A 25064-nucleotide genomic window follows, 5' to 3' on the forward strand; every position below is an offset into this window, starting at 1 on the left:
GTTTCACTATCGCAATTATTATAGCCAATCTTGAGTTATTGCAGACAAATTAACTCTGGGGGGATAATAAACCCTCAATTATTCTTGCATTTGACGTAATTAGTCATAAATAGCATTATATTTTCAATCAAGTTATATGAAGAGTGTAATGATTTGATTAAACTTTATTTAAAGTCTTGGCAAATAAAAGCCCTAGACACCTATCGAAAATTTCAGTGTCGTTGTAATCTTTTGAGTATTACTTATATCTTTTTAACATAATTTATGAGTCCATAATTATCAACTTCTTTAGAGCATCCACAACCGTGCTCTTGCCAGCGGCACGGTTGTAGGTCCGGGCGGTACTATTCATGCCTGCTCTCTAGCAAGAGCACAACACCCACAACTGTGCTCTTCCGCAAGGACGAGCACAATTAATATAAAATTCAATTAAACAAAAACATTTCCATAATATTAAAATCCATTTAAAAACCACAATAAATATTACAAATTACAAATAAAATTAAAAAATACATAATTAAAATCCTAAAAATTAAAAATTACATAATTAAACTCCTTAAAATTAAAAATTATATAATTAAAATCCTAAAAATTAAAAATTACATAATTAAACTCCTAATAAGACTACGCATCCGGCGGGATCAACCCCAATTGTTTTTGGAGACCTTTTATCATGGTCTCGTGTGTTTCAAGTTGCGTGGGGGTCATAGATGACCTATCGACCATATTGAGTTGGCTTAAGAGCATCCACAGCGAGTTGTTCGGGGGTGGAGGTGGCACATAGGGAGCGGGAGCGGCTTCGGGAGTGGCTTCGGGAGTCGAGTCGCGACGACGGTTGGCCGCCGCATTCTTCCTTCCTTGGGGGCGGCGTTGGGAACCGCTCGGTCCGGCGTCAGAGCTACCCAAGTTAGCTCCGGCGAGTTGGCTAGCCACTTCTTCCGAGCCGGAGTCGGATAGGGCTACCGACCTTGATCGTTTGGAGGAGCCGCTATAGGAGGATGTTATGCCTCCCTTATACTTCGGGTGCGTCCGCATCTCCTGCCAAACGTTAAGATATTTGAACGACTTACCCTTCATGGATTGGTAGGTGCTCAGCGCGGCGGTGATGATGTCGACCTCGCTTCGGCCGCTCCCGACATTCCGGGACTCCTGGATGAAATAGCCGTTGAACTTGTCAATTTCTTCGTTGGCTCGGCCGATGCAGTTGCGCACCATACTCTCGTTGCGCTCGATCGTTCCCGGCGGCCGGTTTGCATTGTACCGGCTAGAGACGCGCCACCAAAAGTGATCGCCGGATTGGTTCGTTCCAAACACCGCATCTTCGGAGATTTCCAAGTACGCCTTGAACAATCTTTCCATCTCCGCCGGTGAGTACGGTGTGCGGACACCGGCGCGAGATGGAGGAGTCGGCATTTGGGAAAGGGCGCGAGGCCTAGGCTCCGGTGTCCACCCGTAGCGCCCATCGGAGGCACCTTGATCGTCGATTGGGTATGGCCGGTAGCCACCCGGAGCGCCCGAATACTGGGTGAGAGGAGGGGCCGAATATTCCGTTTCCGGACTAGGAAACGGTTGTGAACCGAACCATTCGGGGTTCCAACCGTGGGAGCCCGAAGGGTTATCGTCTTGGCCGGACATAGTGATGTTGTAGGGTATGAGAGAATGAAGATGAAAATGGATATGAGAGAATGAAGATGAGAATGGATATTGGAGAATGATGATGAGAGTTGTGTAGTTTGATGTGAATTTTTGAGGTGAAATTGGGGGTATTTATAGATGAAAGTGTGTATTTTTGGGGTAAAAAAAATGAAAAAAAAAATTAAAAAGGTGTAAAAAACGGTTATAAACGGATATATTTTTTTAGGGAAGTGAATTTTTTTTATCGGTTTTTTTAATAAAAAACCGATTTAAAATAAATAAATAAATAAAAAATGTTTAAACACAACGGCTATGCCGTTGACGAATGGGAGCGCGCCACGTGTGCGTCCGCTGGCACGGACGTGCTCGATACATCGAGCAGCGCCGTGCCAGCGGCGCGAGCGCAACAGCGGCGGATGGCGTCCGTGCCAGCGGCGCGGACGGCGGTGGCGACGGACGCCACCGCTGCGCATGCTTTTACAATTGTGGAAAAGCTGGAGGCTACTGAAGAAAGGTAAAAAAAAAGTTTTTAAAAATTAAAGTAGCAGTTAAAATTAGCGAGACGGCTGATGATTTTGACTCTTGCCAAAGTTGTGATGGCGAAATTAATTTTGCATAAAGCGACGTTTCAAATCAGCCTTAGTGCCACTTCGAATATTTCTTTTTGAATATTTTGCAAAAATCAACTCGCTTTTTTAATTAACTGACGTAATGCAATTCCCACCTCCTAGATGTTTTTTAAATCATAAATATTTTCGTGAATAAAATTATTTCGCACATAATTGAATTATACTCCATATATAATTATTTTGTCACATATTTGTTTATAATAATAATCGTGATTTGCACGCCCAACTTTGCATCTCTATATTATTAATCCATCCATTCTACGTGTAATAATTATTTTGGTGCTTACTTAACTAATGAATCATAAATTAAAGGGTCTTAATCAAATTGATATGACGGCGATTTTATTCACATAATATGATGATGATGATTATAATTTATAGGTATGCAATTAACTTTAAATATATGTATATTATAATTATTTAGGAGACAAAAAGTAATAATAGTAAAGTGAAGAACTTAGTAGCTAAGTTTCGACAATACACGAAACACACACGGAAAATCAATAAGAAAAAAGAAGAATGAAGAAACTTGTGGCATACAAAAGTTAAGAGGTGATTGGGGGTGAGATTCTGACTAATACAATTCGTAAAAAGGATTAGCAGCCAACTCTCTGAAGCAAAGGCAAAATGTATTGTTTAGAACACAAAAGAGTGTGGAAAAACTGTGGACGTGAATCAACCATGAAACTAAAAATGGATCCTTAATAACAATGTATATTACTAAAATGAATGTGGACAATTATTTGTACACGTATAAGTATAATTATTTGAAGTTGAGACATCATCCACGCATATCTTACAAAATGGATAATATCCTCTATACTTAGATGATATTTCCACTTCATATTCGCATTGAACTGAATATAAATATTTTGGTGCATGTAACAATATAATGAAGTTGAACTAATTGATTTAAAACCCCGATTAAAATGTTATTATCGTGATTCACGAAGTAATTATGAGATATAAGTCACCACCACATAAATATTTAGGTTACGTTTTTACTCTTATAAATTAATTTAAATTTAATGGAAAGCAAATATTCTAAAAAAAATCATCAATTTTCAAAGTATTTATTAACGTATAATATTTTGTAGGGCAACCACTCATCGACGAATGAAATGCATGGTGGTCCGGTGATAATTATTACCACATAAAGACTATTATCCTTAAATCTTATGATATATATAATTCGCTCCCAAAAAATACCCTATGATTCAAGGACTTTTTATTTGTGACTTTATAATTGTGACCACTAGATGATATGACGGTTAATTCCTTAATAGTTTTGTACATGTGGACCCAATTCATATCAACCTAGCTACGCCAAACAAAACATTGTGTCGTTTTATATAGTATTACAAAAACTTTGGGCAAAACCTTTAGCATTATCATATCATATTGTTGATTCTTGCATATTTCCTACTAATTAAAAAATTAGTCAAAATTATCATGAACTTGTTCTCATAACTAATTTTTTATGATTTAAGATTTCTACTGAAATAAAATAAATATAGAAAATTAAAATAAATATGACAAATCGATATATCAAAATGGAGTCGTATTTTATTCCCAACTTCATTGCTACTCGTCCTAACTTCAACCACAATATAATTTGACACATGTAAAGGCAGAGGCGGTTTTATATGTTTGAGTGGGGGGCAATGGCCCTCACTAATTTTGAATTTTTTGAGATATTTTAGTAATTTTATATTTAAATTATATTTTTTTAAGATATCACGGTTATTTAAGATTAATATCAAGAAACTATATAAAATTTGATATTTTGTACTACTATTTTATTATAGTTTCTTGATACGTGTCACCAAATTAAGCTTCACAAAATTTTTTATTCAAGCTGTAAAATGAATAATAAACTTATATTCAGGTTATATTTTTTTTATTATGATAAGTTTGAGCTAAAAATACTTATGAATTAGTATGGTTTTTCTATATTTGACCATTCAAAAATATTAATCTCTATTTATTTTTCTCTCTAATATATGCGTATCATTTTTATTAATAACAACACTTCATCTAATTTTTTTTTATTAATTTATTAAAATTTGTATCGTCCTAACACTATTTTTTTATGTAATTATATTCAAACTTTCCGCTATTCGTTTAGGAGTAATTCTCTAATTTGCTCCATTGCTTATATTTGGGCCAGCATCTTTCAAAGACTATCAGATAAATCTCTAAATGGGCTTACGACAGCTTAGGAATTCTGCAGGCTAAAAAAACTCTGACCCATTTAGATTTCAAAAAAGGAAGAAATCAATAACTATTTAGGAATTCTGCAGGCTAAAATACTCTTGACCCATTTAGATTTCAAAAAAAAGAAGAAATCAATAATTATTTAGTTCGTAAAATGTACTCCTTCGATCTCATTTTAGGAGTCCCAATTTTTTATTTTAATCTGCTCATATTGAGATCCAGTTAAAATATTTCATATGATAATAGGCTACGTTTAACTAACTTCATTTCACTCACATTTTATTATAAAACTATATACAAATGAGATATGAACATTACACTATTTTTTCTAACTTTCCTATACATTTTTAAAAGTATGTGCCAACTCAACTGAAACTCCAAAAATAGAACTGAGAGAGTATTTAAGATAGTATTTTTTTTATATTCCTTTCGTTCTATAAAAATATGTGCAGCCTCTATTTCCGCATGTCCCATAAAAATTAGGGTATTTTCATTTATGAAAAATTGTCCCCTACTCATTATCCATAAACATCAACTTATTTACAGTTGTACCTTTATGACCAACAATTATAACCCATTAAACACTAATGATAATAATATGAGTTTCATTTTCCACGAATACTATTTTCACTATTATTTTTTTTTTCTTACTTTATCAATGGTGCATTAATTTTCATGCTATATGAAATGAACATATTTTTATGAGACGGAGAGAGTAAATTAGCAGTGGAGTGCTATTCGGTAGTTGTTTTTTCAAATAAAAAATGATAAAGACGTAACACGCTTGTCTTAATGTTTATGACACATATTTGTATGGTAAGTGGTACCAACCTCCCTTGAAAACTTGCTACTGATTTATTTTTTTTAAAAAAAAGCAACTTAATTTCTACCGATAGATGATAGTGGTTATTGTGATACGTCACTAAATGTGGATGAAGCAGATATGATAACAACAATAGAAAAAAAAAATACAATGAGGAAATCATGTCGTGTATATCCTTGTTGATAATCGATAAACTTTTCTTACAATAAGTCCACTACATGAAATTTCTCAGAAACATCGTCTTATACAATCCAAGGGCCAGTTTTCGAGATATTGCAGGGAAATGATAATTGTAAGTTTTTGTACAGAGTAGATGTAAACATATTTTGTATATTAGTTCCTGATATATATGGTATTGTACTAATTTTAGAATATATGTAAGATTGTATCCGTGATTAAATTTGTAGTGTGTTTGATTCATAAGATTCAATCACACGACTAAATCTTATATGGATAATCATGAGATAATTAGTTATAACTATCACCTATCCCTACTAAACTCAATTCTAAATTATATTTTGATATTATTTTATCTTAAAAACGAAATAATAATAAGAAAATATGAGGTGGTGCTTTCCAACTCCACGTGTCCATGCAAAAGCCACGTAGTAGCTCCCATTTAGTGGGCCTTTCTTTGAAGAGAAATTGTGTGATATTTTACTCTCGATTCAAAAGGAACAATGTCGAAGGTTGGGAAAATCGGGTTTGTGGGGGAGTTGACACTAAATATTACGTAAATGTACCCATTTTGTTGTCTATTCCACAAATGGGAAAAACGCCAACCACATTGGCGTTTTTATTAGTAAATACGCCAACGTCATTGGCGTGTTTTAAGGTAAATACGCCAACGATGATGGCGTTTTATACTTGTGCCGTATTTTGGGTGTATGCTCTCGGATTGTAATTACGATTAAACACGCCAACTTGGTTGGCGTGTATAAATAAAAAAACGCATTTGTAAATGGCGTGTTTTCTTTGTTGAAACGCCGAACATATTGACGTTTTGTAAAAGACGCCAACCGGAGTGGCGTATTTACTTAATCATGAAAAACGCCATTCTGAGTGGCGTGTTTAATCAGACTGATATACCAGGCGTTCCTCCCCCAAATCGCGAAAACCTCACAACACACAGCCTTCGCGATTTCTCCAGCTGCGCGCCTTCTCTCCGTGATTTCGGCCTACATTCATCAATCGGTGCTATTCTCCCCCAAATTCATCTATTTTATTCGGTTAGTATGCTTACCTTTTACATAATTATAGTAATTGGTGGATAGCTAGGGTTTGTAATGGGTTGTGAATTGAGTAGAAATATTATGCATTTTGGATTGGTTGAATGATATTATTGTTGATTATTATGTTGGATTGTGTTGGGTTTAAGTTAATTTGTGTATAAATTTGATTATAAGCCTAAACCCTAGGGTTTTTATAGCTAAAAAATTGGGCAAATTGTTTTGATTTATGTGGGTTTTGGTTGATTAGTTTAGATTGTTAAATTTGTTTAGGTTAGGCAAAATTGAAATTGGTAGGTTGGGCGAATTGTTAATTGAAATTGTTAATTTTGTGTAGGTGAATTGGTTTATGATTTTGAATGTGCAATGTTGTGTAACTTGCTTATTTGATGTTGGTGTTCAATTTTGTGATATTGGATTAAATTGTATCTAATTATTGAAATGGTTTATGGTTGGTTATTGTTGAATTTGGTTTATGAAATTGGATTAAATGTTATGGTTGGTTATTGTTGAATTTGAATTATGTAGGTAAATTATGGCATCATCTTCAACCTCTCGTCGTCGGCTTGCATGTGGTCCTGCGGATCCATCTGTATTATATTTTCAGAGACAACACGTCTCTAACAACATATGGGCAGGAGTTCCATCCGAAGATGTACGCTGCCGACGATTTGAAGGAAAAATTTGGGATGTTCCCATCCAGCAACATGTCTTGACAATAGTGGACCAGATGGGGTTTGGGGGTATGTTAAGGTGTGGTAAACCAAAAGAAATTGACCACCATCTTATCACAGCTCTGATTGAACGTTGGAGGCCAGAGACTCACACGTTTCACTTTCCAGTCGGTGAAGCGACTGTGACACTGGAAGACGTGGAGGTCTTATGGGGCCTGAAAGTTGATGGAGAGGCTCTGACAACTTACATCCCCCCGACGGACGCGGGATATTGGACGGACAGGTGTATGGATTTTCTAGGATTCATACCGGAAGCATCCGAGTTGAAGGAAATGGCTTTTAAGCAGACGAGCTTATCGCGCCAATTGAGGATTGAGCTGTCTAATGACCACGAACACTACATATATGCTCAGCGGGCTCGTATCTATTGTCTGCTATTACTTGGTGGTCTGATGATCCCCAACGCCACCGGAAATAAAATTCCGTTCTTCTACCTACACTTTTTCATGGATATAGAACGGTGTTCTACATATAGCTGGGGTGGGGCGACGCTTGCTTGCTTGTACCACAATTTGTGTGAAGCGGCCGTTGGTCAGAGGACGGATGTAGGGGGAGCCTTAACTCTATTACAACTTTGGGCTTGGGAGAGAATCCCAAATATTAGACCGAGGATGCTAGATCCCGTGCATACAGACTATCTACCATGTGCAAGCGCGTAAGTTGTTCATTAATTGCGTTTTTAAACTTAATGTTCATCAATTTTCGTGTTCTTCGCTCATAATTTAAATTTTTTAGATGGAATGGCCCGGCGTCATATGTAAAAGCACCCGGACATTGTGTTGAAAATTTCCGAGATCAGTTCTCCATGATGCATCCTAATCAGGTACTTCATATATTTATAAAATGTTTTTGGTTTTTTGTTTTTTGTTTTTATGGAAATTATTTTGAAAAATTTGTATCACATGTAGTTTATTTGGAGGCCTTATCTCCACCGGGAGTTGCCGGAAAGTTGTGATGCCGGTCGTCCTATATGGATGTCGATCACAACGCTTATTTGTTGGAATCTGGCTGAGCCACACCTGCCACACCGAGTGTTGCGCCAATTCGGGATTGTCCAACCGTATATCCCGGATCTCCCCCGGTTCCACGGTTCTGATTTTTGAAACAGGATCGCCGTGGAAAAGCTGGTCGGAATTGGGTTCAATGGCACGCCAATTATATACAGGAGTGGGACAACAGACACTTTACGATATGGACTGATCTGGAGGACAGTACTGAGCCTGTTGCAACGGAAGAATATATGAATTGGTTTCGCCAGATCACTGTGGTGTATTTAACCAAACCCGGCGTGCATGCTGAAGAGGGATTCCACGAAACCGCATCTTCTCATAACTTTACGGTACATTATTCATACTTAACTAAACCCTGATTACTTATTCAAATTCATATTATGATATGTACTTAACTTTGAAAAATTGTAGGTGGAGACGCTTCACAAAATACGTCACTATCTAAGTGGTCGAGCTGCGACAGGACATTTCTGTCCGGATATGGAAACCATTTCGAGGATGGTTGAAGAAGGACTGCAGATATCCGGGGAGCCTCAGCTGATGGACTACCCTCCTTCGCAGCGCTCTGCAATGGACGTGGACGTACCCATAAGGCAAAAGGCAAAACGACGAACCAAGCAGAAAACCGTCCGCGGAGAGTCGTCATCTCAGTTCGTACACGACTCCGATGACGATTTGAGGACCCACCTCCACCGAGCTCTGCACTTCGAGGCCGTCATTCTATTAGCCATACCGGTGGTACCGGAGAAGATATTGGCCTCAGTGATGTCCCCCGCTTCTCCACCGCGGTCGTCTGTGCAGGAGGATCTTGAGAACGCTGTTGTTCAAGATACTCCTCCCTCAAGGATCCCTAGATCTACATCTACTATTGGGAAGGGGATACGGCGTCTGTTTATGCGGAAACGTCGTGACGATTGAACTAATTTGAACTCTTGATATTACTGTAATTTGATATTGATGTTTTTTCATTTGATTTGAACTCATTGATTTTAATTCTTTATGATTAAGTATTTGGATGTCTGAATTATTATTTCCTAGTAGAAATGAAAATGAAAACAGGCAAATAAAGAGATATTGGCGTTTTTGTGAATGTTAGTCTTTGTGAAAAACGCCAATGCTATTGGCGTTTTTAAGTTAGTTTATATTTTTGCCCGTTTTGTCTACGACGAATGCGGACATTCTGAACAAACACGCCATTCCCGTTGGCGTTTTTAATAAGACGCCATTCCCGTTGGCGTCTGTTATTTAAAAACGCCATTCCCGTTGGCGTTTTTAAGTGAGTGTGCACGGCACGAGCCAGGCGGCCGAGGTGCCGAGCAGGGGGGCCGAGGTGCCGAGCAGGGGGCCGAGGTGCCGAGCAGGGGGTCGAGGTGCCGAGCAGGGGGGCCGAGGTGCCGAGCAGGCGGCTGAGGCGTTTTTAATAAGACGCCTTTTCATGCGCCCACGGGGTAAGTGGTGTGGCACACTGTGTTGATGCAATTGACCGGTCATTGAACCATTCTATTGTCCTCCAGAATATCATATCAATGCAAGCTTTAATTGGGAGTTGTCTTGCGCCTCTCAACACATTGTTGTAAGATTCCACCATATTAGTGGAAACCTCACCCCATCTTTTGTGTTTGTCATACGCCAGATTCCATTTTTCTAACTCCACGGCATCAAGGTACTGCAAAGCCTCGTTGTTGACGTTTCGAAGTAAACGACGTCTGATCTTAAACTTGCGCTTCTTGGTAGCAATACCAATTTTCCAAACAAGTCTTTTGACCATGATACCTTTGTGATTCTGCAAAACATTCTTTCTAACATGTACCAAGCAAAATCTGTGATGACCCACATTGGGTTCTTCTTTCCATATGGGAGAATTCATTGCATCTATGATTCCCACATGCCTATCAGATATGACACATATTTCATGCTTTGCTACATGAAGTCTAATGCGTTCCATAAACCAATTCCAACTTTCTTTGGTTTCCTCATCAACAATGGCATATGCAACAGGCAAACATTTCTTATTAGCATCAAATCCAACGGCAATAAGAATTTTACCTCGACATCGTCCACGTAGATGAGTTCCATCAACCGTTAAAACTGGTTTGCATAGTTGAAAAGCCTCCACAGCTGGTCCAAAAGCCCAGAATACGTACTTGAATACCTTGTTCATACCATTGCTTAATATGTCATCGTGCATCCATTCCACAATTGTGCCAGGATTTTGTCTTTGCACTTCATTCAAATAAGCTGGTAAAACTTTGAACGACCACTCCCATCCACCGTATACAAGCTCAATCGCTGTCCTCCGAGCATACCATGCTTTCTTGTAACTAACTTTGACATGAAATCTATTTTCAATATCCGCCACAATTGCTTTTACCTTGTAGCAAGGATCGTTTTCTATCTGATGGCGAACACTCAACGCTATCATACCCGACGAAAGATTAGCGTGACCATTATAGTTACGATCCCCCATGCAAGTATGACCAGTGCTGAACACTCTAATTTGCCAGTGTTCATCATGCTTCCTCAGTGTTGCTCGGCACTCCCACAAACATGGCGGTAAGGACTTATCTTTCGGATTTCCCTGTGGCCACTTACAAACTGCATGCCATCTCTTTCCTTTACTTTCAACAACTGTATATTGTCGGATTTTTTCCAAATGCCAATGAGTCACAGCTGCCTTCAATTCCAACTTCGTTCTAAATTTAGTATGCAAACCGACATTGGTAGGATCCTTTTCACTCCAATAATGCACACTGGGATCATCACGCTCAAAGTTTTTGGGATCAAAACTATCATATGGACCTGGTAAGGTGCGAAAGTAGTTGATTCCAGGCTGTGGGAACTGTGGAACTACTCTTCCTCCAACTGCCCTTCCACCAACTGATGTTTCTCCAACTGCTGTTTCTCCAAGTGGAATGGATGGTCTTGAAGCAACAAATTGTTCATCATCCGACGGATCACCATCTGAGTCTGTACTAACCGTGTCGGAATCTTCAGAATTATAAGGTGATTGTGGATCAAGAAAGTCGGCTTTATCAGGACCTATTATGTCCTCCACCACATCACAATTGTCACGATCCCCTAAATGCACGCCTCCAGCTTCAAAATCTTGTGTTGCAGCTAAATATGGTTCTTCGGCTCTCGTAGACGTACCAACATCAAAATCTTGTGTTGCAGCAAAATATGGTTCTTGGGCTCTCGTTGACGTACCAGCATCATAACTTATGACATGATGACTATGATGTTGAGTAATTGCCGAATACTCAACATATAATTCAATTACACCTCCAATAACCATACTCTCACTAAACATTAGTTGCATGCATACTTCTTCTAGTTGAACACCTATAAACGTGACTCCGGATCCAAAGCATATAGTACGTTTCCATATTATTTGAATATTGTTTTCATATATGCTTATCCCCATCCTTTCACAAATTTTTTCCACAAGGTCATCGTACGAAATTGTTTCATCCAACATAATGAATCCTTTAGCAAAAGGAGGATCATACGAAATAACTGCTCCGGGAATTATCTTTCCACCCCAATATAAATTGACACACCACGTCATACTATCTGCAATAATGTAAAACACAAATAAATATGTATTATTTTTACATTCATCATTATGTAGAGTCAGCCAAAAAATTGACAAAATAATTCTATTAAATACACTACAATATGTATTATCATAACAATCCATAAAATATACTATAACATATAATAGCATAACAATTGGTCAAAATGCATAATATTTCTACTCAATTCACAACCCATTACAAACCCTAGCTATCCACCAATTACTATAATTATGTAAAAGGTAAGCATACTAACCGAATAAAATAGATGAATTTGGGGGAGAATAGCACCGATTGATGAATGTAGGCCGAAATCACGGAGAGAAGGCGCGCAGCTGGAGAAATCGCGAAGGCTGTGTGTTGTGAGGTTTTCACGATTTGGGGGAGGAACGCCTGGTATATCAGTCTGATTAAACACGCCACTCAGAATGGCGTTTTTCATGATTAAGTAAATACGCCACTCCGGTTGGCGTCTTTTACAAAACGTCAATATGTTCGGCGTTTCAACAAAGAAAACACGCCATTTACAAATGCGTTTTTTTATTTATACACGCCAACCAAGTTGGCGTGTTTAATCGTAATTACAATCCGAGAGCATACACCCAAAATACGGCACAAGTATAAAACGCCATCATCGTTGGCGTATTTACCTTAAAACACGCCAGTGACGTTGGCGTATTTACTAATAAAAACGCCAATGTGGTTGGCGTTTTTCCCATTTGTGGAATAGATAACAAAATGGGTACATTTACGTAATATTTAGTGTCAACTCCCCCACAAACCCGATTTTCCCGTCGAAGGTTGTAGTAGTTGCGCAATGTTGCCTAATGTTGTTAGCATTTTGTGCGAGTGTGCACGCAGAAGGTATGCGGGCTTCGGGTTCGGGCCCTGTTGTGAAGAAAGATGAGAGGTGGCCCGTGGTCTCCAACGAGTACGGGCAGATCTCAGCCGTCCAGATTAGCGATGGCATCAACGGCTCCTATCTACCTCACTTCTTCAGCCTCCAGCCCAGCTCTCTCTTGCTCCCTCTCCTCTTGAATGCTGACATGCTTTTCTATATCCACGCAGATCATTTTCTATTTATTCTTTCAATTTCCATCCTAACTATGCTTCTAGCTTTCACATCATGAATTTCCCATGAAAACTACCCACACAATTAAGTTACTTCTTTAATAGGAAAAAAATTGGGGAAAATCCCAATTTTGAATTTATATTAGTATGAATTTAAGGGTTCGTTTGATTGTATGGATATGATATAACAAGATAGTTATAGCATAAGATAGAACTTTTTCGGGCCGGATATAAGATAGTTTGATTGTGTGTTGTTAGGGGGTGGGAGGCTGAGCTGGACGGAAGACGACGAACTAAAGGACATGAATATACAGCGAGGAGATGTACACAGGCTTGTGCAGGGAACTGTGTTTTATCTCCAAAGTGATGAAGGGCTTAAGATCCATGCCTTTTTTTGCAAATTCAAATGACGACTTGCGTGTATGATCCTCTTTATTCATTTACATACATCTAAACATAATAGGATGTTTGATTGATTGTACAATTGTAAATCTGATGCAGGAACCAGCAACAGAACCTTACTCTAGCATTCAGGACATGGTTCTTGGCTTCGACAAGACAATTTTACAGGCGACTTTTAAGGTATCAGAACAAGTGATAGAGGCGACTTAAGCTGCGACCTCAACAAGAAAAAGAAGAAGGAAGATAAGAAGGAGAAGAAACACGCGAGAGAAAACGATTGAGAATTGCAACGGATGGAGCACAGTAGTGACGGAGAAGCAGTTGACAGCATTAGAGGGTTCCAGCATTGGTTTGTTTGTGGTGAAGTTGAAAGCAGTAAGTAGTCAACTACTAAGATTTGTTTTGTTTTTGATGGTAGATCAATAACGTATACGTTGTGGCAGGGATCAATGATGGAGCCGCACTGGAACGCGATGGATACAGAGGTGGTGGTTGTATTGGAAGGGAGAGGGATGGTGAGACTGTCTAGTCCCAGTGTTGCAAAGGGGAGAGTGATGAGGTTGGAGGTGGAACAAGGGGATGTGTTTGTGGTGCCTAGGTTCAACCAGGCGGCTCAAATGGCGTTCATATCCGGGAGTTTCGTTTACATGGGGTTCACTAGAATGGCACAAAGGAGTAGCACTCAGTTCATATCCGGGAAAACATCGGTGCTCCAGCTCCTTAGCAAAGAGGTGTTGTAACTGTCCTTCAATGTGAAGCCATGGACGCTGGACGAGCTCCTGGCTGCGCGAAACGACACTATCATCTCCCCCTGCATATCTTGCGCGGAAGAGGAGGAGGTTCAGATTTTGGAGCAAGGAGAACGAGAGGAGGAGGGTGGTAGACGCAGGCATCATGGAGGAGGAGGAAGAACATCGAAGATAAGAGGAAGGGGCCGAGTGGGGACGCGAAGGAGAAGGGGAAGAATCCGAGGAACAATGGAAGATGAAGAACCAGCAGTACGTCGATGGAGGTAGAAGAATTGAAAGAGTTTGGTGTTAGATGCATGTTGGTTTTTTTTCCCAAATAAATGGTTTGTACAATTTGTTATTTAAAGACTAGAGCGGAGCACTGAGTGATTTGTACAATTGCATATGCTTCAACTGCCTATCTAACTTGGTATGAACGAAAATAAACAAACAGTATTTACACTTTGTTACATTTAATCATATCTTTATACTGTGCCCACTTTCATTCATTTTTTTACGTTGAATCTTCTAACTTTGTGATGTTAGTTTTAGACATGTACTTTAAGATGCAATTATGGTAGGTAGGTAGTGGCCTGCCTCACACGTGGACCACTACTATATTGCAAGGTCTTATAATCCTAATTTATGTCATTTTCATGCTGTCACACCATTATAATCCTAGTTTTCTTCTCTATTATTGGCTTAGATTGAGTCAATTGCTATAAATCATCTAATTATACATAATTTAACTATCCACAGTTGTGATTGAGCAAGATATCAATGCTAAACTTTGTAGCTACTCTTCTCCCCCTTTCCAATTAACAATGCAATAATTCATTTTGCTCTTAGATAAGATCTAATTTATTGCCTGACATTGTCTACCTAAATTCAACTTTCCAATGTTTAATAAGAGTAGTAAGCGAGAACTTTTGTTAAAATTGAACCCACAACATACAAGCTACTATTATATAAACCTATGAGACCATATATAGCATATGAGTTTAACATAACAAACCTATAAAGTCCTATTTGCATCATATATTGAATCAAACATTCCCACCTAATATTCCTTAGGGGGTGTACGAGCTCGTGCCTGAACTTTACGATCACTGTATTATGGGATGAGGTATGGTGGCCGCCTCCACTACATGGTTGCAAGCAGCAGTAACAGCGCTCTCCATTTCTCGAAAATGATAAACATAATCTATCATTATATAAAGTGAGACTTGTCTTAAAAATAATAAGATTGCCATTGATGACTGTTTTGGCGGGAACTGTTATAAATATACAAAAACTTTGACTTGTACTTTTATGAGCATGCACTATAATTATTTCCCTTAACTACAAGCATATACCAAAAAAAATTTATGCCAACATAGAAAACAGTACGAAATATTATGAATAGCAGCTATAAAAAAACCTTATTTTAATTGATTTACAAAAACAAAATCTTCCTTATATCCAAAAAAAAAGCTGGCAGTAATTATATTTCCAATGCTCTTACCTGTCTTCTAATATGATAATTCTATTTTATAATTCCATTAAATTTTTTTAATATTATTATAATGAATTCCATTAAATGTCGTATGTTTGTTTAATACTGAAATGCAGCAAATTAATATATGTTATGAAGTAATGAACTATTTAATTTATTGTGTATATGTTGGCAAATTAGCATGAACAATACAATTTTAAAATCTGTTAATATAAATTCTACTTAATTAATATTTGAAATATAATTATAAAAGTGAGATGAGTCGGGAAACTTCATTAACGTCATTGATATTATATTAAATTAATTTTATGCATAAAATAAGTTCTGGTTAGTATCAAAGTCCCGAATAATTCTGGTTAGTATCAAAGTCTCGGATCTGTTGAATTGTAAAGCTGCTAGAGCATTGATTAAATTAAAAAGCAAATTTTACTAGACAAGAATATGGCCCAATACAATGAAATGAAATTGGCTTCTGACTGAAGTTTTAAACTTCTACAAATACCAGTTCAAGTTTTTCATAACATCATTATCCAAAAAATCCTTGGGCAAAAGCTCAGTCCGACCAAGAGTAGAAATCGAAACAAGATATGAGAGAAGAAACACATCAACATGATGAAGAAAAAGATTTTGGTTATTTTCAAGATTCAGATTCCAATTTCAACCATCACTACCCAAATTACCAAGAACACTATCGCCGGGGAGGAGCGGCGTTACAGATGTAGAGGATGGTGGGATTCCAAGAGGGGCCGCATCCGGATTCCTTGAGGGAGGAAGACTATTATTTTGAAAATTTTAAGGTTAATGGATGCAAGAAAGTTGTACTGTAACATTTTACAGAGAGAGAAAAATGAGAGGCGTGGTTGCATCTGTTACTCCATTGGGGGTTTGATACAATTAAGAGTATTGTTTTATGGAATATAACTATTAATAAAATACTCCTATGATTTATAGGAGTATGTCATTTTATTTTTTCATATTCATCAAGTATGTCATTTTATTATTTTGATTCAATTTTTAGGGCTTTGGAATGTTTTATACTCCTATGAATTTCATATTCATCAAGTATGTCATTTTATTTTTTCTTTGATTCAATTTTTAGGGCTATGAATTTATGATTGGTCCAATATTAATATTGTTTGTATTATAGTTTTATTGAATTTTTAAATATTTTATTAGAATGAGAATAGGAAATTATCCAAATTAAGAGTATTGTTTTATGGAATATAACTATTAATAAAATACTTATCGTTATTAATCATGGAAAATGAAATTATTTATTAATCTTTGATTGTTGCTACTTCAATTTATTTATGAAAATTCTAAGGCCGGCCAAAAAGATAATATGGTCGAAATTGGTGGGATTTCCAACAAATTTATATAAATAAATTCATTTTTATACATGTTTGAAGAAATTAAAGCAATAAATTATTTTGAAGTAAAACATATGTGCATGCACGTGGGTTACCATAAAGAATGAAAGATTGTTGTTTCTCTTGAATGTATCTCATTTTTACGTAGATAATGTAGTTCGATCGGTTTATAGTCCGATAATTATGAGCGTTGTTCTTATAGATGAAAAGAATTTATCTAATGTGAATCAGACTAATTATTAGTGACACTACTATTTATTAGCATTTTTAAAATAATATTGACATTATGATTGGGTTATATCATATTTTTTTTGTAGCTGATGTAATTCGATCTATTTAGAGTTCGATAATTATATGCGATATTGTTATGTAAAAATAATTTATCTAATGTGAATCAGACTAATTAATTGATATCACTATTTATTAGCAATTTTTTGTTGTGAATAATATTAAAATTATGAATATGTTAAATTTTGTTCAATCCAACATAATAATTTCTTTTCGGCAATTTTCTTTGTAATTTTTTTCTTGTAAATCTTTTATTGTACCAATCTTTTGTAGTTGATGTAGCTGGACCCATTCAGAACTATAACTGATATTGCTATAGAAGAAAAGAATTATCTAATATGAACTAATTTGCATTTATCCACTTTGATTCAAGACGAAGGCACTATTTATTATCGCTTTTTTGTTGTAAATGAATATTAACATTGTGAATCATGGTAATATTGTTCAATCAAGCACAAATTTTTTTCCATTAATTCTTTAATGAAATGATTTTACTTTTTTCACATTTATCTATTTTTGACATATTAATTTAGTATACGTATTTTCAATTAATTAAATTTTAGGTTAATGTAATGAAAATTTTTTTTTGTGTAGGTAATTATTACTATATGTTTATTGTATTAGGTATGAATAGCAAAGCAAAAGATTGACCAAGAAAGAAGACAAGAGGTAAATTTAAGGTTGTTTATAAGAGAGGTAGAGATGGAAGAACTTATATACCTACCGACTGTGTTTGAGGTTGCGGTATTGGTGGTGAAAGATTTTAACAAAGCGTTAGGTGATACAAGTATTATTATACTTCATCCGTCTGCGAATAGAAGTCTCGTTTTTTCATTTTAGTTCGTCCGCGAATAGGAGTCTCGGTTCACTTTTACCATAAATGTTAATAGGGTCCCACCTTCCACTAACTCATTTCACTCACATTTCATTTAAAACTAATATACAAGTGAGACTCATATTTCACCAACTTTTTTCCACCCATTTTTCTGAACATTTCTTGAAACTCGTGCCGCCATGGAGTGGGACTCCTAATGGCGGGCGGAGGGGGTAGAATTTTGTTTCGAGCAATTGAAGCGCATTAACTACTGCTTCATTGTTATTATTCTAAGTTAAGTTTGTATTTAAGTATACATGTTGTGCATTAGTATACATGTGGATAAAGTATGATTGTAATGTTTTTATTTGAAATTTGAAAAATAGTCTACATCTCAAGGAAGATGACCGCTTTCTTAGATGGCACTAGATTTTATGCCACTTTATTTTGTGTGTTAAGTGGAAAGAGTAAAATAAGAGAGAGAGAATAAAGTAGAGATAAATGATGTTTCCAATTTTAGTAATAGGTCATCTTAGTTGGGACAAACCAAAAAGAAAAATGAGTCATCTCCAATGGAACTGACGGAGTACTATAATTAGCATTTGTTTTTTTAAACATTTTTATGGAGTACTATATATCTACTAAAGTGTTATTCAAAATAACACATTTTCTTAATTGGAAACACCATTATCTCCAATTATTCTTTATCTTATTATTCTTTCTCCACTCAACTCACAAAATAAGAATATACTACAAAATCTACCACGAATAAGAATTAGAGTGGGACAAGAGAAATACATTTTCTTTTTTAAAAATGTACTTAATTATATTAATCTTATTTTTGTTGAATTATTTAGAATTTGTATTCATTAAGTGAAAATCACCTAACCCGTCCTTAATCCTAGTAGTTCTTAATCAAAGCCCTTGGGACCATGAAATGCAAAATTTCCTATCATGTAAAATGTAAACTCGAGTTTTTGGCACTACATCAACAGCGTTGTCGAGCTTCATCTTATATCTTGGCCACCGATTTCTCTACCATCAAAGGGCGTAGTTGCAGCAACATCGAGACCACCGTTGATAGTCCGCCAGCGGAGCCACCACTGGCGGCCATCCCCAAGCCAAGAAGGTAATTAATGTCTCTATTTCTTGATTTCTTTTTCTATTTCTTTACTACGCTTTATTTAAGATGTTGCTCCACTGAATTTCCTTTAAAATAAAAACGACGGATGATTATTAATCTTGTTTACGTAACTTAAACCTATCATTGTCACATTTTGCTGGCAGCATGGTTGAGTTTCTTAACAACAAATGAAAAATATTTAAAGTCTGCTACTCCCACCAATCAATTCTGCGAGACCAATTCATTAATTTAAAAATGGTCGGAATGAATAAGGTATATACCATATGGAATGATCTCTCACATACCTAGAATTAGATATTGAACCATTAGGGTACCCACCGGCCGCCCCGGAGTCGGCTAAGCCGCGGCGACCCATAGTGGAGGACATGGGCGCCGCTGCGTGGACAGATGGGAGGGGGCGGAAGGTCCTTCGCCGACTACTCGGCGAGGACACGGCGATGGTGGCGTAGCCGCGGCAGTCGGCGCGGTTGATTATTGCACGGCCCGTCCGGCGCGCCTATAGCCGTTTTTTTTATTAATTTTGAAATTTTAATAATTTTTATTATAAATACCCCTATCATCTTCATTTTCACTCCACACACATCTTCACACCCATTTCACTCTCCATCCACTTTTCACTCTCTAATTTTTCTATCTCTAAAAATGCACGGTGGAGACGAAGATTCACCCCGGCACCGACGAATCGGGATATGGCAACTATCCTCCTTCCCAGCCGTGGAGATCGAGTCCAACTCCCCCTCCATCTCAGCCGTGGAGATCGAGTCCAACTCCCCCTCCATTCTAGTCGTGGTCGCCGACATCCCTGCCGTGGCAACAGACCCAATATTGGGGTCAGTCCTCTTTTCATAAGAATTTGGGTCGATCGGCGTTCGGAGATTACAGACCCAACATGGACGCGGTCAACCATCCGCGACCGGATACCATTCTCACTCTTTCCAACCCAGTCAATCTCCTCTGTCTGAAGCAGATAGATTCACACTAGATCAGATGATGGGTTTGCTGAGTCCGAGCTTACCGGATACTCCGCCAGCACGCGTGGATACACCAGTTCCAACGAGAATCGGTGGGAACGGCGGGGCGGGTGGAAGCGGCGGCGACGGTGGGGGGAGGAGGCCGCAACAGCGGCAACGGCGGAGGCGGCGGGGGCGGCGGGGGCAGCTAGGCGACAAGGGCTGGCGATCGTCGGTCTACGCACTACACCAAAGCGGAGTCCATTGCTGTGGTGAGGGCCTGAGATGGTGTCACATCGGACCCCCATAGTTGGCACCGATCAGACCGAGATAAGCTTTTGGAAGCGCGTCCTGTTGGTCTACAACGAGTTCAAGCCGAGAGGCGCCAAACCACGTGACGCGGAACAGATACGCAAAAAGTTTTCGAGGATTCGAGCCACCAAGAGGTTCACGGGCATATACCAGAACAACCTGCTCACTGCTAAGAGTGGCCGCAGCGAAGCCGACGTGAAGGATCTATCTATGTCCCAATTCAACACTGAAGAATTTCCTAAGTTCACCAGCTGGGAGGAGTATCTCGTTCTCGAGGACTGCCCGAAATTCAAGGCTATCTGTGCAGAGGAGCGGGATGCTCCTGGGGCGAAGCGAACTAGACACAACAGAGCCGGGAACTACAGCAGCGGCTCACGATCAATCGACCTCAACGACGCCCAAACGGAGGAGCCCTCCGCTACACACACTAGGCGCCCACGCCCTCCGGGGGCAACATGCCACTATCCGAATAGGAAGTTGACAAATCAAGATGATATAAAGACAGTAACACACTTGAATGATTTGCTTAATTTGTTCCAACACAACCATCAAACACGGATTAGGATCCAACATCACACCCTCAGCCTAATACTATATGTTACTAAAAAGAAACATGTTATGTGACAGATGATGCTTAATCAAGACACCTTAAAACTTTTATGCCTCTGGCCCTATCAAATTTAACTTATCCCTAATCTAAGATGTTTTAATTTATCATTATTTCATTACATTATCCACTTCATCTCTACTACTTATATTGCCCCCACCTAACCATATATGGTCACTAAACTAAATAATAATGTAATTCAACTTCTAATTATTTATATAATCGACTATCCAACATACTGTTCTACTGAGTAAAAGTACATATCTCAATTATATACTCACATATCACAACTGCTACTAACAAACCTTCAACCAGAAAAGCTCCCCATCTATTGGCTATCATATTCTCTTTCATTGAATAGCTGTGCTGCTGCAGAAACGTCGAGACCACCATTAACGGAACTCATCAAAGCTGATAGCCCACTCGTTGAGCCACCACTAGCAGCCATCCCCAGCCCGAGAAGGTCGAGAGTCGTGTGCTTAGGGCCGAAAACAGATGGAGTTCCCAACATCAATTCCTTCAAACCAGAACCACTATCACATCCAAGTCCAAGGCCAAGCCCAGAAGCTAATGACCCCCCACTTGTCTCCATTTTCTGCTGACTCCACTCCTCGGTAGAGTTGGGAGATGAGGAAGACGAAACTACCCCAAGACCTCTCAGCAATGACATGTTTGGCGCAGCAGCACCTACTTGGGCAGCCTTCTGCAGCAATGCTGTTGCCGAGAGAGCAGGCTGTGGCGCTGGAGGATACTGCCTGCGCTCCTGCCCTACTTTTCCAAAGATTGATGAGCCTTGATTCACAGCAAGGCAGAGAGCTACGGGTTCTGAAGATGAAGAGGGTGCGACATCAGGTGTATAATCAGGATAAGAAATAGATTGAAATAAGTTGGTAAATCCAGTCATATGCGGTTGCAAGCTTGCTGAAGACGTGGATGAAGCAAACAGGCTGGCGAATACATTACTGCTCGAGCTCCCACTACTGCCAGAGCAACTGCTACTGCTGCATCCAGTGGCCAAGCTTGTGACATTAGGCAGCTCTTCTAAAATCTGGCTGCTGCTCGGATTGGCCGTGGCGCTATCCAGTATCTCCGACACTAAAAAGTATCAAGAAACAAATATGAGACAGAGATTGCTTCTAGTTGTCCTAGTTTATAATTCCATTATATCATTATGCATCAATGCATCTAACTTATGTGGACATAGTCTAAATTTTATGCAGATAACAACAGAAACCACTAACAGAAAAAAAAGCAACTTCAAGATCAAAGACAGATAAACACCAAACGCTATTCTATTTTGTCCTAATCAACAAAAGTATAGAGGAAACGACAACTAAAAGCCTAAAACAAAGAAATCCAAGTTGTAGCAAAATACCATGATTACTATTATCATTATTGCTACTATCAGGAGGTGGAGGATCTTCAGGTGCAGGGGATTGCTTAGGCGGCAGCGACACTGGTGGCGATGACGATACACCAGCTTCGAGATCCTGAGCAGCATCAGCAGCAGCATCAGCAGCAGGCTCAGCTGATGACGGAGCTTTCGCGGTTTCACCAGCCAGAGCATCACAAAACGCCCTGTGCGTGATATAACTATCCCTCCTGCAATCAAAACCAAACTAATAAGCAAATGAACACAAATTCAAGTGGAAATTGAAGCCCTTCCGACCTCGAAAACGCAGTTCCACATTGGCATTTGTATTCTTTCGTTCCGCAAATCTTGGAATGCGCCTTCCAGTCGGACTGAACGGCGTATTTCTTGGAGCACTTGTCACATTTCCACTTCTTCTCGCCGTGCTTCCTGCAGAAATGCTTCTTGATCCCGGTGAGATCGCCCAGCGCCCGCGACGGCTCGTGGTGGACGCAGCTCGGCTCGGGGCAGACGTAGACACGCTTCTTCACATCCTTGCTCGACCTCTGCCGCAGCTTCCATGGCAGATTGTGACCCCTCCGATGCAGCTGCAGATTCTGATCCCGCTGGAAACCCTTGCTGCAGATTTCGCACACGAATCTATTCGTCGCCATCAGCGTCTTCGGCGATAGGGCAATCACCTCCGCCTCAGGATCTGATCCAATCACCACGAAATCGCACAATTAAGCATATTTTGAACTCCATAATTCAAAATTACTCATGAATTTGAACAAAATCGATACTCGAAGCTTACAAACCTGGCATTCCAGGCAGATTCCGTTTCTTCTTCTCAGTGGGTTTTGGAGGGGTTGTTTGATTACCCGAAGAAGAGTCCCCAGAAGCTGCGGACTCATTCATGGCGCTAAGATTTCTCTAAACTACGAGTCAATTGATCTTCGAGAGCATTAATTAGAGCTGAAGAGTAAAAAAAATTTCCATTTCAGATACAGAAATTCAGCAAATTGAAGTAAAAAAAGATGTCCACGCATAACCAATTCCGGTGGGGATAGTTGTGAAAACACTGAAATATGTGAGCGGGGCGCCGTTTGCCGACGGAGGAAGAATGGGGCTTGAGGGTGGCGGCGGCGAGAGAATTAGAGAGAGAAAATATAGGGAGAGAGGAGAGGTGTGTGCGACAGTGTCTGTGATTGCAAAAGTCTTTGTTGTTGCCTTTTTGGTCTTCATAATCCACTTTTTAACTTTTTCAGGCTTCTTTGCATCGATTTTTCCATTTTTGTATTTTCTTGACTTCTGGTTTGAGTTTTCATACGGATTTTTCAGAGCACTTCTTAATTAGGAATATGAATGTTGGTACAACTAAATTAGAAATATCTCGGATAAATTAAATTGGAAGAATCCAAAGTTCTGTTTTTAAAAGATATTGGGTAAATATTCGTTAATTATGAATAAACTTTTGGATTAATAATCTCAAAGAAATTAAATTAGAATAATCTAATGGTTTGATTTTTAATATGGGTAAATATTTGATTTTGACTATCGTTTATTCGTAATTGTGGGTATTTTTCAATATCAACTGTTGCCGAAACTTATGAAAGCAAACTGCATCAATTATGCATAATAGCAAATTTATCCGTTGATGATATTGGAAAGTTGTGAGTTTTATGAAAGAAGCCTAAACTTTTTATTAAATGTGTTCAATACATATTAATTCAGTTGAACTATATCATCGAATTTTCTCAAAACAAAGATATTAATTATAAAACTTAAATACAGTATAATATAGATCGAATAACTAATTTAATAAAGAATGCATCCTGAAAAATGAACCTTGTTCTATAATAATGGAGTGGTATATTTATATTTGTTCGGCTAATTTGGGATTTAGGACTTCGGACATGATCCATGGTATTCTTGAATTAAGTTTAGGGTTTCGGATATACAATGATAGTGCACACGAAATATACATTATTCTAATCTTAAGTGCATGTTTCTGTGTGTTACGATCACACGTCGTGATCTACCAATCGTGATCGCAACTTCACACACACAATCAACAATTTATGAACTCGAGCTAAGAACAACAACTGAGAAGTATATTGATGATAAATGTCGCAATTACAACACAAGGAATTGAAGGAATCAATTGGAAACTAGAGGAGCTGTAGATCCACGATCTACAGCTAGCAAGAACAACAATACACACATTTTCAACAACACAAATGAACTAGCTTCACTCTTATTTATACTTCATTTCTCCCGCGTAATCTTCATAATCCACGTCAACTCCACGTCATCTCCACCTCAGCATGAGCATGTGTACATCACGTGATGATTGCCAGCTGACTTGAGTTAGTTACACAACAACTAACTCCTAACTAACTCTCAACTTCCAACGGCTTCCTTTTGTAGCTCACTATCTTGTGTTGCATGCACTTTACGCATGAATGATCATGCATGCAACAATACCCCCCACTTAAGGTTCCTTGTCCTCAAGGAACCAAGGAAAACGCTCTTTAATTACATCAGCGAATTCCCACGAAGCATCAGCAGGGGACCTATCTTTCCAATGGATCAGCCATTTCGTAGCCGCTTGATTGTGTCGCTTCACCATTTTTCTATCCAAAATAGCTTGCGGTATAGCATCATTGATATGAGAAAT

At 38.4% G+C, this 25064-nt stretch overlaps 1 protein-coding gene across 2 annotated transcripts; it reads right to left on the bottom strand.

Moving 5' to 3' along the window:
* Positions 1–21220: 21220 nt before the first annotated feature.
* Positions 21221–23636, bottom strand: LOC121785754 (zinc finger protein GAI-ASSOCIATED FACTOR 1-like). Of its 2 annotated transcripts, XM_042184176.1 has the most exons (5): positions 23437–23636; positions 23203–23359; positions 22703–23099; positions 22409–22635; positions 21221–22128 (listed from the first exon to the last, which is right to left on the bottom strand). In XM_042184176.1, the coding sequence occupies exons 2-5, from the start codon at positions 23300–23302 to the stop codon at positions 21362–21364; spliced, it is 1491 nt and encodes a 496-aa protein (XP_042040110.1). In that variant the 5' UTR covers positions 23303–23359; positions 23437–23636; the 3' UTR covers positions 21221–21361. The 2 variants fall into 2 exon arrangements, with proteins under 2 accessions (XP_042040110.1, XP_042040111.1); XM_042184177.1 differs by having other exon boundaries at positions 23203–23635.
* Between the last annotated feature and the right edge of the window lie 1428 nt (positions 23637–25064).

The sequence above is a fragment of the Salvia splendens genome, chromosome 22 (assembly GCF_004379255.2).
Source record: "Salvia splendens isolate huo1 chromosome 22, SspV2, whole genome shotgun sequence".
NCBI lineage: Eukaryota > Viridiplantae > Streptophyta > Magnoliopsida > Lamiales > Lamiaceae > Salvia > Salvia splendens.